Raw genomic sequence first — 25,296 nt, 5'->3', positions numbered from 1 at the left:
TATTTTAATTTATTTTACACATTTATTTTATCAAAAGCAGATTTATAAGTTATGATTGTTATTTTAAAAGCCGAACTAAACATAATCGTATTTAAAAAAAATCAACGACGATTAAAATTTTATTGTTAATTTAAGTTTATTACTGAAAATAGTTATTTTAAGTTTAAACGTCTTTTTTTGCAACTTAATTTGAAATAAGTTGCAATAAAAGGAACGGATTAAGATTTTTTCTTTGAAATTTCAATTCAAAATGCAATTAAGTCAAACTTCAGCTGCAAATTTATTTATAAAATTTAAAATGGGGTCGGTTTATTTTCTTCTCCGAAAAGAAACTTTTTCGTAATATAAGAAGTTCTGAACTGTATGTTGCTCATACCTCGGATAGTAACAGTGCGAACAAAACTAATGTCTTTACTACTTATAGTGCCAACAATAACGAGTGAAAAAATTCAAACTGATCCATGTATTCCTTCACCTTGCGGCTCTAACGCATTATGCAAACCTATTAACGGAAATCCCTCATGCAGTTGTTTGCCAGATTATTTTGGTATTCCACCGAACTGTAGACCAGAATGTACAATAAATGCAGATTGCGCAAGTGACAAGGTTTGTATTAATCAAAAATGCGTCGATCCTTGTCCAGGTTTGTGTGGAATATTCGCAACTTGCAATGTTATTGACCATACCCCATCATGTACATGCATACCTGATTACACGGGGGATCCTTTTATCAGTTGTCACTTGGAGGTCAAAGAACGTAAGAAAAATACTTCACACTATAAAAATAAAAAATAATGTCCCATTTCAATTAAAAATTAGAAGAGCCTATAAAGCAAGACGATCCATGTTTGCTTTGCGGTCAGAATACACGTTGCATTAATGATGCTTGTACTTGTATACCAGATTATCACGGGGATCCGTATGTGGGATGTAGACCAGAATGTGTTTTAAATATAGATTGTGATAAAAAGAAAGCATGTTTAAAGAGAAAGTGTACAGATCCATGCCCAGGAATATGTGGATTCAATGCTATATGCGATGTTTTAAATCATATACCTATGTGTAGATGCCCTGACGGAATGACTGGAAATGCTTTTATACAATGTAGCCCTATTCAAAGTAATAATCCATATTTTTATAAGTACAAAAATTATGTAGTTTTGTTTCTAGACCTTGTAAATATCAACCCATGTTTGCCGACGCCATGTGGTCCAAGTAGTCACTGCAAAGTTATTAATCAGCAACCAGTCTGCTCTTGTGTTCAGGGGTACTTAGGAAGTCCACCTGCGTGCCGGCCTGAATGCACAAGTAACTCTGAGTGCTCATTCGACAAGTCCTGTCAAAATCAAAAATGCCGTGATCCTTGTCCAGGAACTTGCGGTTTTTCAGCAAAGTGTAATGTCCTTCATCACACGCCGATTTGCAGCTGCCCTTCCGGTTTAACTGGTGATCCTTTCTTGAGATGCGAAGTCATCGTTGAACCGGCAGGCGATATAGATTTTAAAGAGCCATGCATACCTAATCCATGTGGTCCTAACTCACAATGTAAACCAGTTGGAGATTCGCATAGTTGCTCTTGTTTGCCAGAATTTATTGGAGCTCCGCCAAATTGTCGCCCTGAATGTGTATCAAACTCAGAATGCTTAGCCACTTTAGCATGTATAAATCAAAAATGTCAAGATCCGTGTCCTGGTTTATGTGGTCAGAATGCTGAATGTCGAGTAATAAGTCATGTTCCACAATGTGTTTGCTTACCTGGATATAACGGAGATCCCTTTACGCAATGCCTAATAGCAATCCAAGATGTTGCATCGTCTGATCCATGCAACCCAACACCCTGTGGCATTAATGCCAAATGTAAGGCGAAAAACAATGCGGCTACATGTAGCTGTCTACCAGATTATTTGGGCGATCCCTACGAAGGATGCAGACCTGAGTGTATTTTAAATTCAGATTGTCCGTCAAATAGGGCATGTATACAAAACAAATGTAGAGATCCGTGTATTGGCACATGTGGACAAAACTCCGAATGTTTTGTCAGAAATCATTTACCTAATTGCAATTGTTTACAAGGATTTTCAGGTGATCCATATGCTAGTTGTGCTGTTATACAAAAACGTAAGTGTGTAATTAGTCATGGAAAAATCATATTCTAATATTAGTTAAAATAAAAACTGACTCCTTTTAAAATATGCGATTAATAACCGTAAGTTAAATTTTTGTTATTCAGCCTCTTTAGATCATTACAAGAATCCCTGCCAACCATCTCCTTGTGGCCCTAATAGCCAATGTAGGGAAATCGATAAACAAGCAGTATGTTCTTGTTTACTTTCCTACCGAGGAGAACCTCCATTTTGCAGACCGGAATGTACTACGAATTCTGAATGCCCTTTTGATAAATCATGTGTAAATTTTCGATGCATTAATCCATGTTTAAATGCTTGTGGAAAGGGATCTCAATGTCTTGTACGAACTCACAGCCCAATCTGCGCTTGTAACTTCGGTTTCACGGGTGATCCATTTACACAATGCTATCCCATACCACGTAAGAAACTATGATTGTAAGACGTATGACAAAATTCTATGCAGTTTTTTTTTAACAGCCCCGAAGATAACATCACTAGAAGAAAATGTTGATCCTTGTTTTCCTTCACCTTGCGGACCGAATTCTGAGTGTAGATCTGTTGGAGTTTCTCCATCTTGTTCTTGCCTTCCAACTTACTTTGGAGCACCTCCAAATTGTAAACCAGAATGTACGATTAATGCCGAATGTGCTAGTAATAAAGCTTGCATTGATCAAAAGTGTATAGATCCTTGTCCAGGATTGTGTGGATTAAATGCTCTTTGTAATATAATAAACCACACTCCATCATGCACTTGTCTACCTGGATTTGAAGGCGATGCTTTTACTAACTGTCGGCTGGTACCTGAAAACTGTAAAACATGATATTAGTATGCAAAAGAAACAAATAATTATTTAATTTCGCCTTTTAGTGGAACCAGTAAAAGAAGATGATCCCTGTTCTGTTTGTGGTCCCAACACAAATTGTGAAAACGGTGTTTGTGTTTGTTTGCTAAATTTCTACGGAGATCCCATTACTGGCTGTCAACCAGAATGCGTTCTTAACTCAGATTGCCCTCGCGACAAAACTTGTATTAATTTTAAATGTAAAGATCCATGTCCTGGAACTTGTGGTATAAATGCTATATGCGATGTATTTAACCATATTCCCATGTGCAGATGCCCAGAAGGAATGTCCGGAAACTCATTTGTCCAATGTAGTCAAATTATCAGTAATATTTTTAAAATTTTTTACAAAAACCATAATTTTGAATACTTTAATTTAAATTATTATAGAACCCTTAAATTTAAATCCTTGTTCGCCTTCCCCTTGTGGCCCCAATTCTCACTGTAGGGTAATAAATCAGCAAGCTGTATGTTCTTGTCTTCAGGATTATATTGGAAATCCACCATCATGTAGACCTGAATGCACAAGCAACTTCGAATGTCACTTTGATAAATCTTGCCAAAATCAGAAATGCCGTGATCCTTGCCCAGGAACTTGTGGTAGAAGAGCTAAATGTGATGTACGCAATCATATTCCAATTTGTAGTTGCGATATAGGATTTACGGGGGATGCTTTTTCGGGATGCGACCTTATTATAGAATCCGTTGCAGTTGAAATTGAGAACATAGATCCTTGTACTCCTAACCCATGTGGGCCAAATTCGCAATGCAAAGTTGTTGGCGATTCACACACTTGCCTTTGTTTACCAGAATTTACAGGAGCACCTCCCAATTGCCGGCCAGAATGTGTTTCGAATTCTGAATGCCTAAGTAATTTAGCGTGCATTAATCAGAAATGTAAGGACCCTTGTCCAGGATTATGTGGAGAAAATGCAGAATGTCGAGTTATAAGCCATGTACCGCAGTGTGTTTGCAATCCTGGATATAATGGGGATCCGTTCACGTTATGTTTAGCAGCTATTCAGCAATTTGAAATTGTAGATCCTTGCAACCCCTCGCCTTGTGGTGCAAATGCTGAATGTAAATCTAGAAATGATGCTGCCACATGTAACTGTATATCCAATTTCTATGGAGATCCTTATCAAGGATGCAGACCAGAGTGTGTACTTAATTCTGATTGTCAATCTAACAAAGCATGTGTGCAGAACCAGTGTAGGGATCCTTGCCCTGGCTTATGTGGGCCAAATGCCGAATGCTATGTTAAAAATCACTTGCCTAACTGTATTTGTTTGTTTGGATATTCTGGTGATCCATATTTGAACTGCATTCCCATTCAACAACGTAAGTTTTTTTCTAAAACAGTTATTTATACTTCAAGTTGTCACAAATGATTTATATCATTTTTGATTGAGCTTAAATTGTAATTTTAGCTGTTTTAGTGGAAAATGGAAGTCCCTGTAAGTCTTCTCCTTGTGGTCCTAATAGCCAATGTAAGGAACAAAATAAACAAGCCGTTTGCTCTTGTTTACCTTCGTATAAAGGAACTCCACCATTATGTCGACCAGAATGTACCACAAATTCTGAATGCACCTTAAATAAAGCTTGCGTTAATTTTAAATGTGTAGACCCATGTCTGAATACATGTGGAAAGAAAGCGAAATGTCATGTACGTAATCATAGTCCAATCTGTTCTTGCGATTTTGGATTAACAGGCGATCCATTTACAAGATGTTATCAGATACCTAGTAAGAGTTTTTTTACTTATATTGCGTTAGATATTAAAAAAATTGTCTTGGCAGCAGCTGTAATTCCAATTAAAGATGAAATCATAAATCCATGTGTACCTACGCCCTGCGGTCCTAATTCAAAATGCATATCTATAGCGGACGCCCCAGCGTGTTCATGTCTGCCTGATTTTCAGGGATCTCCTCCAAATTGCAAGCCTGAGTGCGTAATAAGTGCTGAATGTGCAAGTAATATGGCGTGTGTTAATCAAAAGTGTGTGAATCCTTGCCCAGGTTTATGTGGATTATTTGCCGTTTGTAATGTTATAAATCATACTCCATCGTGTGTATGCTTAACAGGTTATGAAGGAGATCCATTCACAAGTTGCGAAAAACTTCCTGAAAAACGTAATGAATGCTTGCATATACAAACTTTTTTCTTATTTGTATTAACATTTTTTAGCTTATTTTGCTGAAAAAGATGATCCATGTTTACTTTGTGGCTTTAATACACATTGCGTTAATGGTTATTGCGCTTGTTTACCTGATTTTTACGGGGATCCTCTTGATGGATGCAAATCCGAATGCATTCTTAATTCAGACTGTAATAAAAATAAAGCGTGTATAAAAAAAAAATGTAAGGACCCGTGTCCAGGGATTTGTGGAAAAAACGCAATATGTGAAGTACGCAATCATATCCCAATGTGTAGATGTCCAGATGGAATGACAGGAAATAGTTTTGTCCAATGCAAACCTATTCAAAGTAACTTAAATACATTATAAATCTCATTTATTTTGAAATTAATTTTAGGCCTCTTAATATCGAATCCATGTGCGCCAACCCCATGTGGTCCAAACTCCCACTGTAGAATAATAAATCAACAGGCGGTTTGTTCTTGCGTTGAAAGTTACTTAGGAACTCCTCCCTTTTGTAGACCAGAATGTACCCTAAATTCAGAATGTTCTTTTGACAAGACTTGTCAAAATCAAAAATGCCGAGACCCATGTCCCGGAACTTGTGGGCGAGGTGCAAAATGCAATGTGCGTAATCACAATCCAATTTGCAGTTGTCCTCAAGGATTTACAGGTGATGCGTTCATTAGATGTGATATTATAAAGGATCCGATAAAAGACGAATTAGATAGAAAAAATTCTTGTATTCCCTCTCCATGCGGACCGAATTCACAATGTAGAATATCTGGCGACTCATATACTTGTTCGTGTTTACCAGAGTTTCAAGGAGCACCCCCACACTGTCGCCCAGAGTGTGTATCTAATTCAGAATGCGCAAGTAACTTAGCTTGTGTTAGTCAAAAATGCAAAAACCCGTGCCCTGGGTTGTGTGGACAAAATGCAGAATGCCGAGTTATAAGTCATGTACCGCAATGTGTATGTGATGCAGGTTATAACGGAGATCCATTTACTCAATGCGTACCTGTCATCCAGATGACAGAAATCGTCGATCCTTGTAACCCTACGCCATGTGGCACCAATGCTAAATGCAAATCTAGAAATGGTGCTGCTACATGTAGCTGTCTTCCAGATTACTTTGGAGATCCTTATCAGGGATGCAGACCAGAATGCGTACTGAATTCTGACTGTTCATCAAATAAGGCTTGTGTTCAAAATCATTGCAGAAATCCATGTCCTGGAATTTGTGGTCCTAACGCTGAATGTTTTGCAAAAAATCATTTACCTAATTGTAACTGCTTACATGGTTACACTGGTGATCCCTATTCTTACTGCTCAGTCATACAAAATCGTAAGTTTTCTTTTGTTATTGTCGTTTAAATTATAAGTTTGCATAATTTGAAAAAATTTTTGTGACTTTTATTCTTGATCTCACAGTGTATACTTGTTTTGCTCTTGTGATGAAATATTCCAATAATAATTTTATATTGAAAGAAACTATCTCAATAAGATTTTTTAACTATAGAAATGTTTGTTTTCGTTCTTCGTTTAGGCCAGTTTATATTGTTGCTGTGTTTTATGATAAACAGGTGTGCAGTTATTTTTACAGATCTTAAAATTTGAACAATGGTAATCCTGGCTGCCGATGTTTCTTTAATTCTATACTTTTAATACTTCGATTTTTACTGCTTGCATTTAGGATTTCAGTTATTTGTTTTTTATTGTAAAACTAATCTCACGAAGTTAATTTTTTATTTTGGTTAATGCCATTTCACTTTATTTTCTTGACCTGGTCCGATCAGGTTTGAAACGGAAAGGGATAAATTCTTATTTCAATTTCATGTTTCCGTTTACATTTGCTTGATGTTATTATTATGTTTGATTAGGCTTTCGTATTTAAGAACGTCTTTCATGTAGTTTTCCTAGAAAGCTGCTATAAAATATGTAGTCGATAAAAATTATGAGTTTGTAAAACAGGACACTGCCCTATATCATATATAAAATTTCTTATTTAATCCACTTATATAACCATATTATCAATACTAAATGTCAGATTTACTGTTTTCGCAAAAATGGCTTAAATATGAAATTTTGAGTTACGAATCTAAAATTTTTTCAAAAGAAGTTAATTTAAGTTAATTTCACTATTTTTTTGTAATTAAGATAAGGTAATTAATTTTATGATAATTAGCGTGTAATTTAATTTAATGTCCAGATGTGTCTAATTCTCCTTTTAGAAGTATAAACAAGAAAGCTATAATAATTTTTATTTTTGCCAATTTTTGAAATTATCAACTGGATATGTTACATTTGTGCAATGCTGGAGCTGAGGTATAATTGATTCCAAAAGCGTATGCACAAATAGAGCAAAGGTGCAGACATCTTATTCATATACTTTTGTACAGATACAAAAGTGAATGTAATAAATTCAATAATGTTTTTCATTGTAACAAATTAAGCAAATGAACTTCCTTATGCTTGTTTTTTACTTACCTAAAAATTCCATTAGTTTTTTGACTCGAATATGGTGAATTATCATTTTACACGCGGATACTACCAAATTTACAAAATAACATAAAATATTGCCAACGGTTCTATAAAATTTTATCTAAAAAATCCTTGTTGCTCAGCTATTTTAGATGAAAGGAAAAATTTGTGTCAACCCTCTCCCTGTGGACCTAATAGTCAATGCAAAGAGCAAAATAATCAAGCCGTATGCTCCTGCTTACCATCTTATCAGGGAAATCCTCCATCGTGTAGACCAGAATGTACTACAAGTTCTGAGTGCACTTTAGACAAATCGTGTGTTAATATGAAATGCGTCGAACCATGCCAAAATGCTTGTGGAAAAAGTGCCAAATGCTACGTTCGTAACCATAGTCCAATATGTTCATGTCCAAATGGATTCACAGGGGATCCCTTAGCTAGATGTTATCCAATACCACGTAAGAGATATATTCATCTTATTTTTGGATGGTGAATAAAACTTAAAAATTTTTAGCACCTTTACCTCAATTTGATGAAGAAATTAAGAATCCTTGCGTCCCTACTCCTTGTGGTCCAAACTCCGAATGCAAATCGTTTGGAAATTCACCATCTTGTTCTTGTCTGCCAAATTATCTAGGAGCACCTCCTAATTGTCGACCTGAATGTACAATTAATGCTGAATGTACTGGTGATAAGTCTTGCATAAATCAGAAATGTGTTGATCCATGTCCAGGCCTATGTGGATTGTCTGCGTCATGCAGCGTAATAAATCATACACCGTCTTGCGTTTGTTTACCTGGTTTCGAAGGCGACCCGTTCACTGTCTGTCATTTAGTTTCTCAAAATCGTAAGAACAAACTGCTCCAAATTTAAGTATAGATTAATTACAAATAAATAATGTTTAGAAGGCCCCGTTGAAGAAGATGATCCGTGTCAAGTTTGCGGCGCAAACACAATTTGCCAAAATGGTTTATGTAGCTGTTTACCAGACTTTTTCGGAAATCCGGTAATAGGTTGTAAGCCAGAATGTATCTTGAGTACAGATTGTAGTAAGGAAAAAACATGTATACAGAGAAAGTGTAAGGATCCTTGCCCTGGAACTTGTGGGGTAAATGCTAAATGTGATGTTTGGAATCATGTCCCGATGTGCAGATGTCCAGAAGGAATGTCTGGCAATGCCTTTGTACAATGCTTCACAATTATAAGTAAATTTATTAACCGAATGAAAGTAAATTTGTTATATCTTTTTATCCTAATTTTATTTTTACTTTAACAGACCCTATTACAATAAATCCATGTTCACCTACCCCTTGTGGGCCCAATTCGCATTGTAAAATTATAAATGGGCAAGCAGTTTGTTCGTGCATTGAAAACTTCTTGGGAAGTCCTCCTCTATGTAGGCCTGAATGCACAAGAAACTCAGAATGCGCCTTTAATAAAGCTTGCCAGAATCAAAAATGTCGAGATCCATGTCCCGGAACATGCGGTCGTGGGGCCCAATGCAACGTTCGTAATCATAATCCGATTTGTAACTGTCCTTTAGGATTCACTGGTGATGCTTTTGTTAGATGCGATTTTATAAGAGAACCTACTACGGTTGAACTAGATATCAGAGATCCCTGTATTCCATCCCCATGTGGGCCTAACTCCCAATGTAAAGCCGTAGGTGACTCCCACACTTGCTTATGTTTACCTGAGTTTGTGGGAACACCTCCAAATTGCCGGCCAGAATGCATATCAAATACAGAGTGTGCAAGTAACTTAGCGTGCATAAATCAAAAATGCAAGGATCCTTGCCCAGGTTTGTGTGGACTTAATGCAGAATGCCGAGTAATAAGTCACGTTGCACAATGTGTGTGTAATTTCGGCTACAACGGAGATCCATTTACACAATGCTTACCGGTAATTCAGCCTGTTGAGTTCTTAGATCCATGTAATCCATCACCATGTGGGACCAACGCTGAATGTCAAGCACGAAATAATGCTGCCACTTGCAGTTGTTTAAATGATTTCTTTGGTGATCCTTATGAGGGATGTAGACCTGAATGTATACTGAACTCAGACTGTGCATCTAATAAAGCTTGTGTTCAAAACCACTGTAGAGATCCATGCCCTGGAACTTGTGGCCAAAACTCCGAATGTTATGTTAGAAATCATTTGCCAAATTGTAACTGTTTGCAAAGTTATACGGGTGATCCTTACTCTTATTGTTCGATAATCCAAAAGCGTGAGTTGTGATTTTACTGAAAAATGCTTAAAACGAAAAAAAAAAACAGAAATTTTAATTTATTTTGAAATTTCTTTGCATTTTAGCAGAAGTTATTGAGTACCAGAACCCCTGTCAACCATCTCCTTGCGGCCCTAATAGTCAGTGTAAAGAACAAAATAAGCAAGCGGTTTGCTCTTGCTTGCCCACGTATCAAGGATCTCCACCATCGTGTAGGCCAGAATGTACTACAAATTCCGAATGCACTTTGGATAAGTCTTGTATTAATATGAAATGTGTAGATCCATGTCCAAACATTTGTGGAAACAGCGCAAAATGTCAAGTCCGTAACCATAGTCCAATATGTTCATGTCCTCAAGGATTTACTGGTGATCCATTCACACGATGTTTTATCTTGCCACGTAAGAAATATCTCTTGAATTATATAAAGATATTTAATACTTCTTTAATAGAACATACCATAGCACTAGAAGATGAAACTATAAACCCTTGTGTTCCTTCACCCTGTGGACCAAATTCTGAATGCAAAGCGATTGGATCTATTCCATCATGTAGCTGTTTACCCACATTCCTTGGGGCACCACCAAACTGCAAGCCAGAATGTACAATAAATGCTGAATGTGCAAGCAATAAGGCCTGTATAAATCAAAAGTGTATTGATCCATGCCCTGGTCTTTGTGGAAATTCCGCCTTATGCAATGTCATAAATCATATTCCATCTTGTGTTTGCTTAGCTGGATATGAAGGGGACGCTTTTACAAGTTGTCATTTAATACCGCAGAAACGTAAGAAGTGTTTTATCAATTGTGTTCGTCTCAATAATTTTATAATCACATAGAAGAGCCTATTGAAGATGATCCTTGTTTACAATGCGGTTCAAACACGCAATGTGCAAATGGTATTTGCTTTTGTTTGCCTGATTACTTGGGAGACCCACTTCTTGGATGTAGACCAGAATGTATTTTGAATTCGGATTGCAGTAGAGATAAAGCTTGTTTACAGCGGAAATGTAAGGATCCGTGTCCAGGAACTTGTGGAGTAAATGCAGTATGTGATGTATTCAATCATATTCCTATGTGCAGATGTCCGGAAGGAACTTCGGGCAATGCTTTCATACAGTGCACGCCTGTTAAAAGTAATAGAACTTCCGTCTACGTCTAAATCCTACTAATTTAATTGTTTGTTATTCTAGGCCCTGCAATATCTAACCCATGCTCACCCTCTCCTTGCGGTCCAAGTTCCCATTGCAGGGTGATCAATCTACAAGCTGTTTGTTCTTGTATTGAAGGATATTTGGGAAGTCCGCCATCCTGTAGACCAGAGTGTACAAGTAACTCAGAATGCCATTTCGATAAAGCTTGTCAAAATCAGAAATGTCGCGATCCCTGCCCAGGAACTTGTGGGCGTGGAGCTAGATGTTCTGTTCGTAATCATAATCCTATTTGCAGTTGCCCCATAGGATTGACTGGAGATCCATTTATAAGGTGTGAGGCGATCCGAGAACCTGCGCAAATTGAAAGTGATTTAAACGATCCTTGTGTTCCTTCTCCATGTGGCCCAAATTCTTTATGCAAACCTGTTGGAGACTCTCATAGTTGTTTATGTTTATCGGACTTTATAGGTACACCACCAAATTGTAGACCGGAATGTGTTGCAAATTCAGAATGTTCCAGTAATTTAGCGTGCATTAATCAAAAATGTAAAGATCCTTGTCCAGGTTTGTGTGGGCAAAATGCCGAGTGCCGAGTAATAAGTCACGTTCCACAATGTATCTGTAGTGCCGGCTATAATGGAGATCCATTTACACAATGTCTTATTAATGTTCAGCCTATTGAAAGAATAGACCCATGTAACCCTTCACCATGTGGAGTAAATGCCGATTGCAAAGCCAAAAATAATGCTGCAACCTGCAATTGTTTGCCAAATTTTCTTGGAGATCCCTATCAAGGCTGTAGACCTGAGTGCATTATTAATTCTGATTGCCCATCAAACAAAGCATGTGTGCAGAATTATTGTAGAAATCCTTGTCCAGGAACTTGTGGACATAATGCTGAATGTTATGTACGAAATCATTTACCTAATTGTTATTGTTTGGCGGATCATACCGGTGATCCTTACAAATACTGCACAATTTTACATCGTCGTAAGTTTTTTTATTAGAAATTTCTTTTATTTGTAAGACAATATTTTCCACTAGAAAAAAAAAAACGATTATGTGTTACTTTTAGCTGTTCAAACTGATAACCTTAATCCGTGTGAGCCATCTCCTTGTGGTCCTAATAGCCAATGCAAAGAACTACATAATCAAGCGGTGTGTTCTTGTTTGCCGTCCTACAAAGGAAATCCTCCATCTTGTAGACCAGAGTGCACAACGAATTCGGAATGTTCTTTCGATAAATCATGTATTAATTCAAAGTGTGTTGATCCTTGTCCTAACACGTGTGGGGAAAATGCTCAGTGCCATGTTCGAAATCATAGTCCAGTTTGCTCATGTAATTTAGGATTCACTGGAGATCCATTTACCCGTTGTTATAAAATACCAAGTGAGAAGGTTTTGTGTTTTAGTGTAAATTATTGAGTGACTTTTCTTTTAACAGCCTCTATAATAGCCTCTGAAGATGAAAGTATTGAACCATGTTTCCCATCTCCTTGTGGACCTAATGCTGAATGTCGAGCAATTGGTAATTCACCTTCATGTAGCTGCTTGCCAACCTTCTTAGGAAGTCCCCCTAACTGCAAACCAGAATGTACCATTAATGCAGAGTGCGCGAGCAATTATGCCTGTATCAATCAGAAATGTGTTGATCCTTGTCCTGGTTTATGTGGACTATCTGCCACATGTACTGTTACAAATCACGTTCCTTCGTGTAACTGTTTATCTGGCTATGAAGGCGATCCATTCACAAATTGCCAAATAATACAACAACAACGTAAGAATAGAATATTAGTGTATGTTATTTAATATTAACATGAATTTTATGGTTTAGAAAAACCTACTGAGGATGATCCATGTGAAATTTGTGGACAAAATACATTTTGTCAAAATAATATTTGCGTATGTTTGCCAGATTTTATTGGTGATCCCACTGTTGGTTGTAGACCTGAGTGTGTTCTTAGTTCCGATTGCGACCGAAATCAAGCTTGCATAAAGCGAAAATGTAAAGATCCGTGTCCTGGTACTTGCGGTGTTAACGCTATATGTGATGTATTCAATCACATTCCTATGTGCAGGTGCCCGGAGGGAATGTCTGGCAATGCTTTTATACAATGCAGTCTATCGCTGAGTAAATTTAAAAATTTTATGATGAATTTATATACTATTAAAAATAAAAAATGGTTTTCAGTCCCCATCAACACCAACCCATGTTCACCATCTCCATGTGGTCCTAGCTCTCACTGTAGGGTCTTGAATCAACAAGCAGTTTGTTCATGTGTTGAAGGTTATTTAGGTAGTCCTCCGTCATGTAGACCGGAATGCACAAGCAGTTCAGAATGTTCGTTTAACAAAGCTTGCCAAAATCAAAGATGTCGTGATCCTTGTCCTGGTACATGTGGACGTGGCGCTAAGTGCAATGTGCGTAATCACAATCCAATTTGCAACTGCCCTTCAGGTTTTACCGGTGATGCATTTGTTAGATGTGACATTATAAGAGAACCTCCTAAAGCTGAACTTGAAATAAAAGATCCTTGTATTCCCTCACCTTGTGGCCCTAATTCTCAATGTAAAGCAATAGGAGACTCCCACACTTGCTTATGTTTACCTGAGTTTGTGGGAGCACCTCCCAATTGCCGACCAGAATGCATATCCAATACAGAGTGCGTCAGTAACTTAGCATGCATAAATCAGAAATGCAAAGATCCTTGCCCAGGTTTGTGTGGGCTTAATGCAGAATGTCGCGTAATAAGTCATGTTCCACAATGTGTTTGCCATTCCGGATATAACGGAGATCCATTTACACAATGTTTACCGGCAGTACAACCAATTGAGATTGTAGATCCATGTAATCCATCTCCATGTGGATCCAACGCTGAATGTAAGGCGCGGAATAGTGCTGCCACTTGCAGTTGTTTTAAAGACTTTTTTGGTGATCCTTATCAAGGATGCAGACCTGAATGTATACTGAACTCAGACTGTGCATCAAATAAAGCTTGTGTCCAAAGCCACTGTAGAGACCCTTGTCCTGGAACTTGTGGCCAAAATGCCGAATGTTATGTTAGAAATCATTTACCAAATTGTAACTGTTTGCAAGGTTATACGGGTGATCCTTACTCTTATTGTTCGATAATTCAACAAAGTGAGTTCTTTAAAATGTGTCTTAAAAATGTTAAAACCAACTTAAAGCAATTATCTTACTTTTACTGACTTCGAAATTTACTTATATTTCAGCTATAGAGACTGAGTACGAAAACTCTTGTCAGCCATCTCCTTGTGGCCCCAATAGTCAGTGTAAAGAACAAAATAAGCAAGCGGTTTGCTCTTGCTTGCCCACGTATCAAGGATCTCCACCATCGTGTAGGCCAGAATGTACTACAAATTCCGAATGCGCTTTAGAAAAGTCTTGTATCAATATGAAATGTGTAGATCCATGTCGAAACACTTGTGGAAACAGTGCAAAATGTCACGTCCGTAATCATAGTCCAATTTGTTCATGTCCTCCAGGGCTTACAGGTGATCCTTTTACACGCTGTTTCGTTCTACCACGTAAGAATTATTTTGTAATTATGGTATAGATACCTAATGTTTGCTTAATAGCAGCGGCAGCTGAATTGGAGGATGACGATATAAATCCCTGTGTTCCTTCACCATGTGGACCAAATTCTGAATGTAGAGCTGTTGGAAGTCTTCCATCATGTAGTTGTTTATCTACATTCCTAGGTACACCACCAAACTGCAAACCTGAATGCACCATAAATGCTGAATGTGTAAGCAATAAAGCCTGTCTAAATCAGAGATGTATTGATCCATGTCCGGGTCTTTGTGGAAATTTTGCAATATGCAATGTCATAAACCATATTCCATCTTGTGCTTGCCTACCTGGTTATGAAGGCGATGCTTTCACAAATTGTCAGTTAACACCGCAAAAACGTAAGAAAATCACTGAAAATTTATTTAAGTAAATAATGTATTAATTTATAATATAGAAGAATCTATAGAAGAAGACGATCCATGTTTACAATGTGGTTCAAATACGCAATGTGAAAATGGTGTTTGCGTATGTTTGCCTGAATTCTTGGGAGATCCACTAGTAGGCTGTAAACCACAATGTGTTCTTAATTTTGACTGCGAGAGAGATAAAGCATGTATAAAACGAAAATGCAAAAATCCGTGTCCGGGTACATGTGGCACAAACGCTTTATGTGATGTATTCAATCACGTTCCGATGTGTAGGTGTCCCGAAGGAATGTCTGGAAATGCTTTTATTCAATGCACCCCAATTAAAAGTAACATAACCATAGCATTTAGTATGGAATCTCAATTTATATTCTTTTATTTAAGGTCCGGTTATTTTAAATCCTTGCTTACCTTCCCCCTGCGGCCCAAGCTCACATTGTAGAGTGATAAATCAGCAAGCTGTGTGTTCTTGTATTGATGGTTATTTAGGAAACCCCCCATCATGTAGACCGGAATGCACAAGTAATTCAGAATGTCAATTTGACAAAGCTTGCCAGAATCAAAAATGTCGCGATCCTTGCCCTGGGACATGTGGCCGTGGAGCTAAATGTACTGTTCGTAACCATAATCCTATTTGCAGCTGTCCTGTAGGACTAACTGGCGATCCGTTTGTACGATGTGAAACACTACTAGAACCTCTAAAGGCAGAAATGGACTTCAAGGATCCCTGCATTCCTTCACCATGCGGTCCAAATTCCCTATGCAAAGCTGTTGGAGATTCACATAGTTGCTTGTGTTTACCAGATTTTATAGGATCGCCTCCAAATTGTAGACCACAATGTGTTGCAAATTCAGAATGTTCTGGTAATTTAGCTTGTATAAATCAAAAATGTAAAGATCCTTGTCCAGGTTTGTGTGGGCAAAATGCTGAATGTCGAGTGATAAGTCACGTTCCACAATGTGTCTGTCATTCTGGTTACACGGGAGATCCTTTTTCACAATGCTTTGTAGACATTCAACCACTTGAAATTATAGATCCCTGCAATCCGACACCGTGTGGTACAAATGCTGAATGTAAAGCCAGAAACAATGCTGCGACTTGCACCTGTCTATCCGACTTCTTTGGTGATCCTTATCAGGGGTGTAGACCTGAATGTATACTTAATTCTGATTGTCCATCCAATAAAGCTTGTGTACAAAATCATTGTCGAGATCCTTGTCCAGGAACTTGCGGCCAGAATGCTGAATGTTACGTGCGAAACCACATACCAAATTGTAATTGTTTACCACAACATAGCGGTGATCCCTACAAATATTGCGCGATATTACAACGTCGTAAGTTTTTCAAACAAAAATTCACTTATTTGCAAGAAAAAAAATACCTGACGTGCAATAGAACTCATACTAGGCATTAACCATACATGTTACTTTCAGCTGTCCAAATTGAATATCAAAATCCGTGTCAGCCTTCTCCTTGTGGCCCTAATAGTCAATGTAAAGAACTAAATAATCAAGCAGTGTGCTCTTGTTTGCCGTCCTACAAAGGAAGTCCTCCATCTTGCAGACCAGAATGTACATCAAACTCAGAATGTCCTCTTGATAAATCATGTATTAACTTAAAATGTGTTGATCCTTGTCCTAATACATGTGGGCAGAACTCCCAGTGTCACGTTCGAAGTCATAGTCCAGTTTGTTCATGTAACTCTGGGTTTACTGGGGATCCATTTACTCGATGTTACCGTGTTCCAAGTGAGAAAAATTATTTTCTTTGTGTGTTTTGATAGCAATTAAGTAATCTCACCTTGTAGCACCAGTGATTTCAGTTGAAGATGAAAATATTAATCCTTGTATTCCTTCTCCTTGTGGGCCTAATGCTGAATGTCGAGCGATTGGCACCTCACCTTCCTGTAGCTGCTTACCAACATTTCTTGGAAGTCCTCCTAACTGTAAACCAGAATGCACCATCAATGCAGAGTGCGCTAGCATTTATGCTTGTATTAATCAAAAATGTATTGATCCTTGTCCTGGTTTATGTGGATTATCGGCTACGTGTTCAGTGACAAATCATATTCCCTCATGTAACTGTTTGCCAGGTTATGAAGGAGATCCTTTTTCAAGTTGTCAAGTTGTACAACTACCACGTAAGACGAAAAAAAAATAATTGTGGTATTCTATAAATAAATTTTTTGATTTAGAAAAACCCATTGAGGAAGATGACCTCTGCCAGATTTGTGGACAAAATACGTATTGTGAAAATAATGTGTGTGTATGTTTGCCTGATTTTATTGGTGACCCAACAGTTGGATGTAGACCGGAATGTGTACTTAATTCTGATTGTGAGCGCGATAAAGCATGTATAAAGCGAAAATGTAAGGATCCGTGTCCTGGTACATGCGGAATAAATGCTATATGTGATGTATTTAATCACATTCCTATGTGCAGATGCCCAGAGGGAATGTCTGGCAATGCTTTTGTTCAATGCAATCCTGTACTAAGTAATTATTTTCAAGCCGACCATGAAATTTAAAATTTAATTATAATAACATAAAATAATTTACAGGGCCTATAGATAATAATCCATGTTCACCATCCCCGTGTGGTCCCAGTTCTCACTGTAGAGTCTTGAATCAACAGCCGGTTTGTTCTTGTATTGAAGGTTATCTAGGTAGCCCTCCATCATGTAGACCGGAATGTACAAGCAATTCAGAATGTACCTTTAACAAAGCTTGTCAAAATCAAAAATGTCGTGATCCTTGCCCAGGAACATGTGGGCGTGGTGCTAAGTGTAATGTGCGTAACCACAATCCAATTTGTAACTGCCCTTCAGGTTTCACTGGTGATGCTTTTGTAAGATGTGATATCATAAGAGAACCCAGTAAAGCTGAGCTTGATATAAAGGATCCTTGTATTCCAACCCCTTGCGGACCTAATTCTCAATGCAAGGCTATAGGAGAATCTTACACTTGTGTATGTTTATCTGACTTTATAGGAGCTCCTCCTAATTGTCGACCAGAATGCGTTTCGAATACGGAATGTGCAAACAGTTTAGCTTGTATTAATCAAAAATGTAAAGATCCTTGTCCAGGATTATGTGGAGTTAATGCAGAGTGTAGGGTCATAAGTCATGTACCACAGTGCGTGTGCAGTTCCGGATACAACGGAGATCCATTTACACAATGCTTAGCCGTAGTGCAACCCATTGAGATTTTAGATCCATGTAATCCATCTCCATGCGGAGCCAACGCTGAATGTAAGGCGCGGAATAGTGCTGCCACTTGCAGTTGTCTAAAGGATTTCTTTGGAGATCCTTATCAAGGATGTAGACCTGAATGTATTCTTAATTCCGATTGTGCATCTAATAAAGCTTGTGTCCAAAATCATTGTAAGGATCCATGTCCGGGAACGTGTGGACAAAATGCTGAGTGTTATGTTAGAAATCATTTACCGAATTGCAATTGTCTACAAGGTTTTTCTGGTGATCCATATGTTTTTTGCGCAGTTGTTCAAGAATGTAAGTCTTATATTTTCATGAATGTTTATCGATGGTAGCATAAAATCATTGTTCTTCTATAGCTATATCACAAGAATATAAAAACCCCTGCCAACCGTCTCCATGCGGGGCAAACAGCCAGTGTAGAGAACAAAATAATCAAGCTGTGTGTTCCTGTTTACCGTTATACAAAGGGTCACCTCCCTCTTGTAGACCTGAGTGTACCGTTAGTTCAGAATGTGCTCTAGATAAGTCTTGCATGAACTTAAAATGTGTGGATCCTTGTCCTAATGCTTGTGGTACAAACGCCAATTGCCGCGTACGTAATCACAGCCCAGTTTGTGTATGTCAATCTGATTTTACAGGCGATCCATTTACTCGATGTTATCCAATACCAAGTAAGAAAATCTGTTAGTATACTCACAAAAACCTAAACAAAATTGTGTTTTAGAACCTGTAGTTACTATTGATGATGAAATAATAAATCCATGTATTCCATCTCCATGCGGGCCAAATTCAGAATGCAGAGCTGTTGGAAATGCACCATCTTGTACTTGTTTGACAACTTTCTTAGGTGCTCCTCCAAATTGTAAACCGGAATGTACAATTAATTCTGAATGCACAAGTAACCAAGCTTGTGTAAATCAAAAATGTATAGATCCTTGTCCTGGATTGTGTGGGATATCGGCTACTTGTTCTGTTGTAAATCATATTCCCTCTTGTTTGTGTTTGCCTGGATATGAAGGTGATCCTTTCACAATATGTAACATCCCAGAAAAGCGTAAGATAAAAATTTGAATGGTTTTGCAAAGTTCATATTACAATCGTTTCCCATACAGACGAGCTGATCCAAGAAGATGATCCATGTTCGTTATGCGGTTTGAACACACAATGTCTTAATGGGGTATGCCGCTGTTTGTCAGATTTCTTTGGTGATCCCAATATTGGATGCAAACCTGAATGTATTCTTAGCTCAGATTGTAGTCGAGATAAAGCATGCATTCGAAGAAAATGTAAAGATCCTTGCCCAGGAACATGTGGTATAAATGCTATTTGTGATGTAATTAATCATATCCCAATGTGTAGATGTCCAGAAGGAATGTCCGGAAACGCTTTTGTTCATTGCAAACCTGTTCTAAGTAAACATATTAAATATTATTTTTTTTCCAATGAGCGAAAAAAAAAAAATAATTTTAGGCCCTGTTACCTTGAACCCATGTTTGCCATCACCCTGTGGACCAAGCTCACATTGTAAAATATTAAATCAGCAAGCTGTTTGTTCTTGTATTGAAGGTTATTTGGGAAGTCCACCATCGTGCAGACCGGAATGCTCTAGTAATTCGGAATGCCAATTTAACGAAGCTTGCCAAAATCAGAAATGCCGTGATCCTTGCCCAGGAACTTGTGGCCGAGGAGCTAAATGTGACGTACGTAATCATAGCCCAGTATGCAGTTGTCCTCCAGGTTTTACTGGAGACGCTTTTGTTAAATGTGATGCCATAAAGCAGCCTATTAAAGTTGAACAGGATAATCAAGATCCATGCATTCCTTCTCCATGTGGTCCAAATTCTCAATGTAAAACCATTGGAGATTCACATACTTGCCTATGTTTACCGGAATTTGTAGGAGCTCCTCCACATTGTCGACCAGAATGTATATCTAATTCTGAATGTCTCAGTAATATGGCATGTATCAATCAAAAATGTAAAGATCCATGCCCAGGATTATGCGGGCAGAATGCCGAATGTCGTGTAATAAGTCATGTTCCACAATGTGTTTGTAGCCCAGGTTATAATGGAGATCCATTTACACAATGTCTAACAATTGTGCAACCAATAGAAATTATTGACCCCTGTAATCCATCGCCATGCGGCGTAAATGCTGAATGTAAATCGCGTAACAATGCTGCAACATGTAGTTGCTTACCTGATTTCTTTGGAGATCCCTATGAAGGATGTAGACCTGAATGTATATTAAATTCCGATTGTGCTTCAAATAGAGCATGTATTCAAAATCATTGCAGAGACCCTTGCCCTGGAACTTGTGGACAAAACGCTGAATGTTATGTTAGAAATCATTTAGCTAACTGTAATTGTTTGCAAGGTTATACTGGAGATCCGTATTCGTTTTGTTCTAATATACAAAAGCGTAAGTGTTTTCCTTAGTGACAAAAAATTATTGTTTCTTTTTTATTAATAATTTGATTTATACTAATGCCGAACCATTAGCAATATGTTAGAATTTTTTTTTCATGAGTGCTCTTTGAATTGACTTGTTTTTTATTCATGACACTAAAATGAAAGCAGGCGTATAACAGCAATAGGCTTTTTGAAAAATCTTTGAATTACAGTAATTCTGTAGTATAACATATAGATAAAGATCAAATATATTATCAAGTCATTAACAAAAAATCTGATTTGGTCAGCACATAACCGACCGTAATGTCTATTGTCTAGTTAAGTGAAAGTGTTACAGAATATTATAAATATTTCTGTTAAATACTTCTTTCCAACTTTTAACACATTAGCAAGCTTATAGTTAACATACCTAGAAAAATGACAATTTGGCTCTTAGTAGAGTTTCGTTTTGTGCTACCCGAATTCACTGAAATGCTCGCCAGTTAGTTTCGGTAACAAACAAACTCAAATATCAAATTTCAAGAAATTTCATCGATTTGTTCCGCAGATATGGTGAAAAATGTAAAATCAGTTTTCGAGCTCTGATCTTCCCAAAAAATGTATGTGTTCATTGTTTTAATACGAAGAATACAAATATTAAATCTCAATGAAATCGGTTGGTTATTTCTCTTTATATAAGCAAAAATGTATATTTGGCCCGTAGTAAACGTCCAGTTGCTGACATCTGATTTTTTCCAAAAGTTGGGAGGTTTCGCGGACAAAGTTATCGTCTCCGGAAATTTGTAAAAGTTTTTGGCACTTAATCCTTAAATTAATCTGACCATTGGTGCAGTGGTTATGGCACCGGCCCTTTAAACGAAGGGTCTCGGGTTCAAACCCCGGTCAGGTCACTATAAAGATTATATTCAATATTATATAACTTAATATGCAATACTAATAAATATTATACAAGTAATTTACAAATATTCGTAATATTCGATACTAAAGACTAAGAAAAAATAAACAGTAAAATATTAATAAACTGAAATATTTAATATAAATAAAAACTACGGTAGGCTAGTCACCTACCTAACTAACTCTCTATGACTATAGAAACTAGGGCATGATAGATATCATGCACTAGCCCTATACTCTTCCTAGGAGTGAAGAAGGAAAAAAAAAAAAGCCCTTAAATTCAAGAATTATTTTAACTCGTAAATTTTTTTTTCATTTTAAAGATGGTATATGAATGGAATTAATTTCAATAATGTAGCACGCAGATTGTTTTAAAAGCAGTATTTTGACTCGTTGAAGGAAAAAGTTTTACACTATAAAACATTGGTTTAACCCAACTTTATTTGTGTCTGTGTTCATATTTAACTTTTATTCACTATTCACTTTACTCTATGAGTACTTCTTATTTACTCATTTTTAGGTTTATTATCACCGTGGAAAAACGTTTACAAATATCTCTTAATCTTACGCAAAATAAATTGGAAAAAAATACTCATCAGTATTTTCTTTCCGTCCGTCAGTCCTTCTGTCCTTATATCTGTTAAAAAAACCTCTGCACCTTTTAAGGTAGAAAACTTATATTTTATACGCAATTATATCGTTACTGGAAACTTATTTCACCAGAAGATGTTTAATTATCTCCCTTGTTTAAAAGTTATAACCCCTTAAAATCCTAAAAATGCTATTTATTTACTATTTTTTGTAAGAAAACACAAACCCACTTTAAATTCCGCAAACGCAGAAAGATAGCGACGTGTTCTCTATATCGTAGCACAGCATAGTGGAGCAATTAAACAACAATATGGTAGCTAAAATTAACCATTATCTAAAATCATTTTTTCCACATATTTGATATTGTTTTTCTTCTAGACGGTAAGATGTACATATAAGTTTAAATTTCAACAGCTTTTAGGAACTAAATGTCAATAGGCCAGTCAATATACAGTAGTCGTTGTAAGTGTGTGTTACCAATAGTCAGCCAGTAAGACAATCACAGATAGTGAATAAAAACAAGTTACAGTTGACGAATGTTTTTGTTAAATGTTTTTCGACTATATACTCTATTATAGGATAATTTGTTTCTTATACGAAAGAAATTTGCTATTATGTATAGTATTATGTAACCATAATGATTGAGTTTATTAAAAAATAAAACTGTTAAAAAAAACTTTATTAATAGTAGAAATAAAAGTTTATTAATAGTAGAAATAAAAATGTACCGGAAATATCACTTTAAAAGTTAAAATTTGAAGTGATGAAAATTTTAATTAAATAATTCAGTAATATTATTCCTTTCATTTATGACATTTTTACATCGCACTGTTATTTCGAACAAATACTAACGAGTATTTCACAAATATTTTAACCGTATTATCTGCATTATAAATGCACACATTACTCTCAAATATCAAGATTTATAGTTTTTTAGCACTTTTCCAAAAATTTTTTGAAAAAAAGTGCTTATTAGTTTCACTCTGTCCGTCCGTCCGTCAGTCCGTCAGTCCGTCCGTCCGTCCATCCGTCCGTGGACATTTTTTTGTTTACAAAACTTCTACACCCTTGAAGATAGAAAGCTGAAATTTACTAGAAACTTATTTCCGTAGAACAAAATTTTTACCTATCTCCCCCCCTCTAGAAGTTATACCCCCCAAAACCCTAAAAATGGCCTTTTTTAACTATTTGTTGCAATGAAACTATAAACGTTTTTGAAATTTTGCAAACGCAGAAAGGCAGTGGCTTGCTTCCCCTAGCGCGGTATACTACTGTTAAACATTAGAAAAACAAAATGGCTGTTTAAATTTACTGTTATCTAAAGTCCGTTTTTTTTTCCAAATTTTTGATATTGTTTTTCTTCTAGACTCCAGCCTGGAGAAGGTTGAAATTTTAGGGGCTTTTAGACACTAATAAATGCGCATTTCTTTAGAAGAAAATTTTTTTCCATGTCCACTCCCTCTCAAGTTATCACCTCTTGAAATTTGTAAAATTTAAATTTTTGACACATTATATTTCCGAAACTGTAAGATTTTTAAAATTTATATAAGCGCAAAAAGCTAACGGTGAATTCCATGACTTTAAAAAATGTAATTATTTTTCTTAACTCACACAATTAAACCTTAAAATCGAGCCTTATGTTAACCCCTTTTTATATTAATTTTCGCTTTATTTAAAAGATTGCATAAATAGTTCATCCTAAATATATGCAATCCTAGAAATAGTTTCGTTTATGAATGAAAATAATTTTAATAGTGTGGTAGATATACATTGACTGTATTTAAAAGCAGTATTTTCATTTGTTGAAGGAAAAAGTGCTACAATACAAACCATTGGTTTGACCCAACTTTATTAAATATTTGAAATTAGCTTCAGGATATACATATATACGATGTAATTGGTTACACGTTAAAATAAATGTCATATTAATTACTGTTTCTGTATCCTATACCTCAATTGAGGTTGTTCTCAACTTCTTTCTATATCCTACATCTCAGTTAAGGTTTAAAATATAAAAACAAGTTGATTTAATATTCTCAAAAATAATATTTATCCGCCTTGTACCAAGTTGTTGAATATGAAGAAATGAAAAGTTTTCTGAAATATAACTTGTAAGTAAATTCTGAATATTATTAATTTTATAGCCATAACGGAATATCAAAATCCTTGTAAGCCATCACCTTGTGGTCCCAACAGTCAATGCAAAGAGCAAAATAATCAAGCAGTTTGCTCCTGTTTACCATCTTATCAAGGAACTCCTCCACTATGTCGCCCAGAGTGCACTACTAATTCTGAATGTGCTTTAGACAAATCCTGTATTAACATGAAATGTGTGGACCCATGTCCAAATACTTGCGGGAATAGTGCAAAATGCCATGTTCGTAATCACAGTCCAATATGTTCATGTCCTAGTGGATTCACTGGAGATCCTTTTACTCGATGTTATTCAATTCCACGTAAGAAATTTTCTGTCATTATCTATACGAAAAGAAAGAAAAAATACTTTTTGTTAATAGAACCTGCAACTATAGTTGAAGATGAAATCATAAACCCATGTGTTCCCTCTCCTTGTGGACCGAACTCTGCATGCAAGTCTGTGGGGAACTATCCATCATGTAGTTGTTTACCCCAATTTCTTGGTGCACCGCCAAATTGTAAACCTGAATGTACAATAAACGCTGAATGTCCCAGTGATAAAGCCTGTGTTAACCAAAAATGTATTGATCCTTGTCCTGGCCTTTGTGGAATTTCCGCAGTTTGTAACATCATAAATCACACTCCATCCTGTGTTTGTTTACCTAATTATGAAGGAGACGCTTTTACAAACTGTCGTCCAATAACACAGAAACGTAAGAACTCTTTTGTCAGCTGTTTCCCTATATACAAATTTATAACGATTTCAATAATTCACACAGCCGATTTTATCGAGGATGATCCATGTTTAAAATGTGGTTCAAACACCAAATGTGAAGATGGTGTTTGTGTTTGTTTACCTGACTACTTGGGAGATCCGTTTGTTGGTTGTAAGCCAGAATGTCTTTTGAATTCGGATTGTAATAGAGACAAAGCTTGTTTGCGACGAAAATGCAAAAATCCATGTCCTGGAACGTGTGGAATAAATGCCATATGTGAAGTTTTCAATCATGTTCCGATGTGTAGATGTCCTGAAGGAATGTCTGGAAATGCTTTTATTCAATGTACCCCAATAAAAAGTAATACAAATAATTTACTTCTTTAGACTTGGAATCCTCTT

The 25,296-nt window shown here is 36.6% G+C and overlaps 1 protein-coding gene across 1 annotated transcript in view; it reads left to right on the top strand.

The window, feature by feature from the left end:
- LOC129615157 (uncharacterized) overlaps positions 1-25,296 on the top strand; it is a 180,247-nt gene that overhangs the window by 114,771 nt on the left and 40,180 nt on the right. The window contains 24 exon segments of the mRNA XM_055530250.1: positions 425-643; positions 1,372-1,488; positions 2,231-2,298; positions 3,057-3,282; positions 8,867-9,817; positions 9,904-10,218; positions 10,270-10,611; positions 10,659-10,952; positions 11,010-11,336; positions 13,501-14,112; positions 14,205-14,519; positions 14,571-14,903; positions 14,963-15,259; positions 15,315-16,262; positions 16,365-16,679; positions 16,739-17,425; positions 17,491-18,441; positions 18,504-18,830; positions 18,872-19,201; positions 19,260-19,559; positions 19,618-20,568; positions 24,188-24,499; positions 24,560-24,892; positions 24,959-25,255. Of these exon segments, the coding sequence (XP_055386225.1) occupies positions 425-643; positions 1,372-1,488; positions 2,231-2,298; positions 3,057-3,282; positions 8,867-9,817; positions 9,904-10,218; positions 10,270-10,611; positions 10,659-10,952; positions 11,010-11,336; positions 13,501-14,112; positions 14,205-14,519; positions 14,571-14,903; positions 14,963-15,259; positions 15,315-16,262; positions 16,365-16,679; positions 16,739-17,425; positions 17,491-18,441; positions 18,504-18,830; positions 18,872-19,201; positions 19,260-19,559; positions 19,618-20,568; positions 24,188-24,499; positions 24,560-24,892; positions 24,959-25,255 (10,167 nt within the window).

This window comes from Condylostylus longicornis, unplaced genomic scaffold (assembly GCF_029603195.1).
Source record: "Condylostylus longicornis isolate FDR11 unplaced genomic scaffold, ASM2960319v2 ptg000135l, whole genome shotgun sequence".
Taxonomy (NCBI): Eukaryota; Metazoa; Arthropoda; class Insecta; order Diptera; family Dolichopodidae; genus Condylostylus; species Condylostylus longicornis.
The sequence above is the reverse complement of the archived record's forward strand: the minus strand, read 5'-3'. Positions and strand labels throughout refer to the sequence as shown.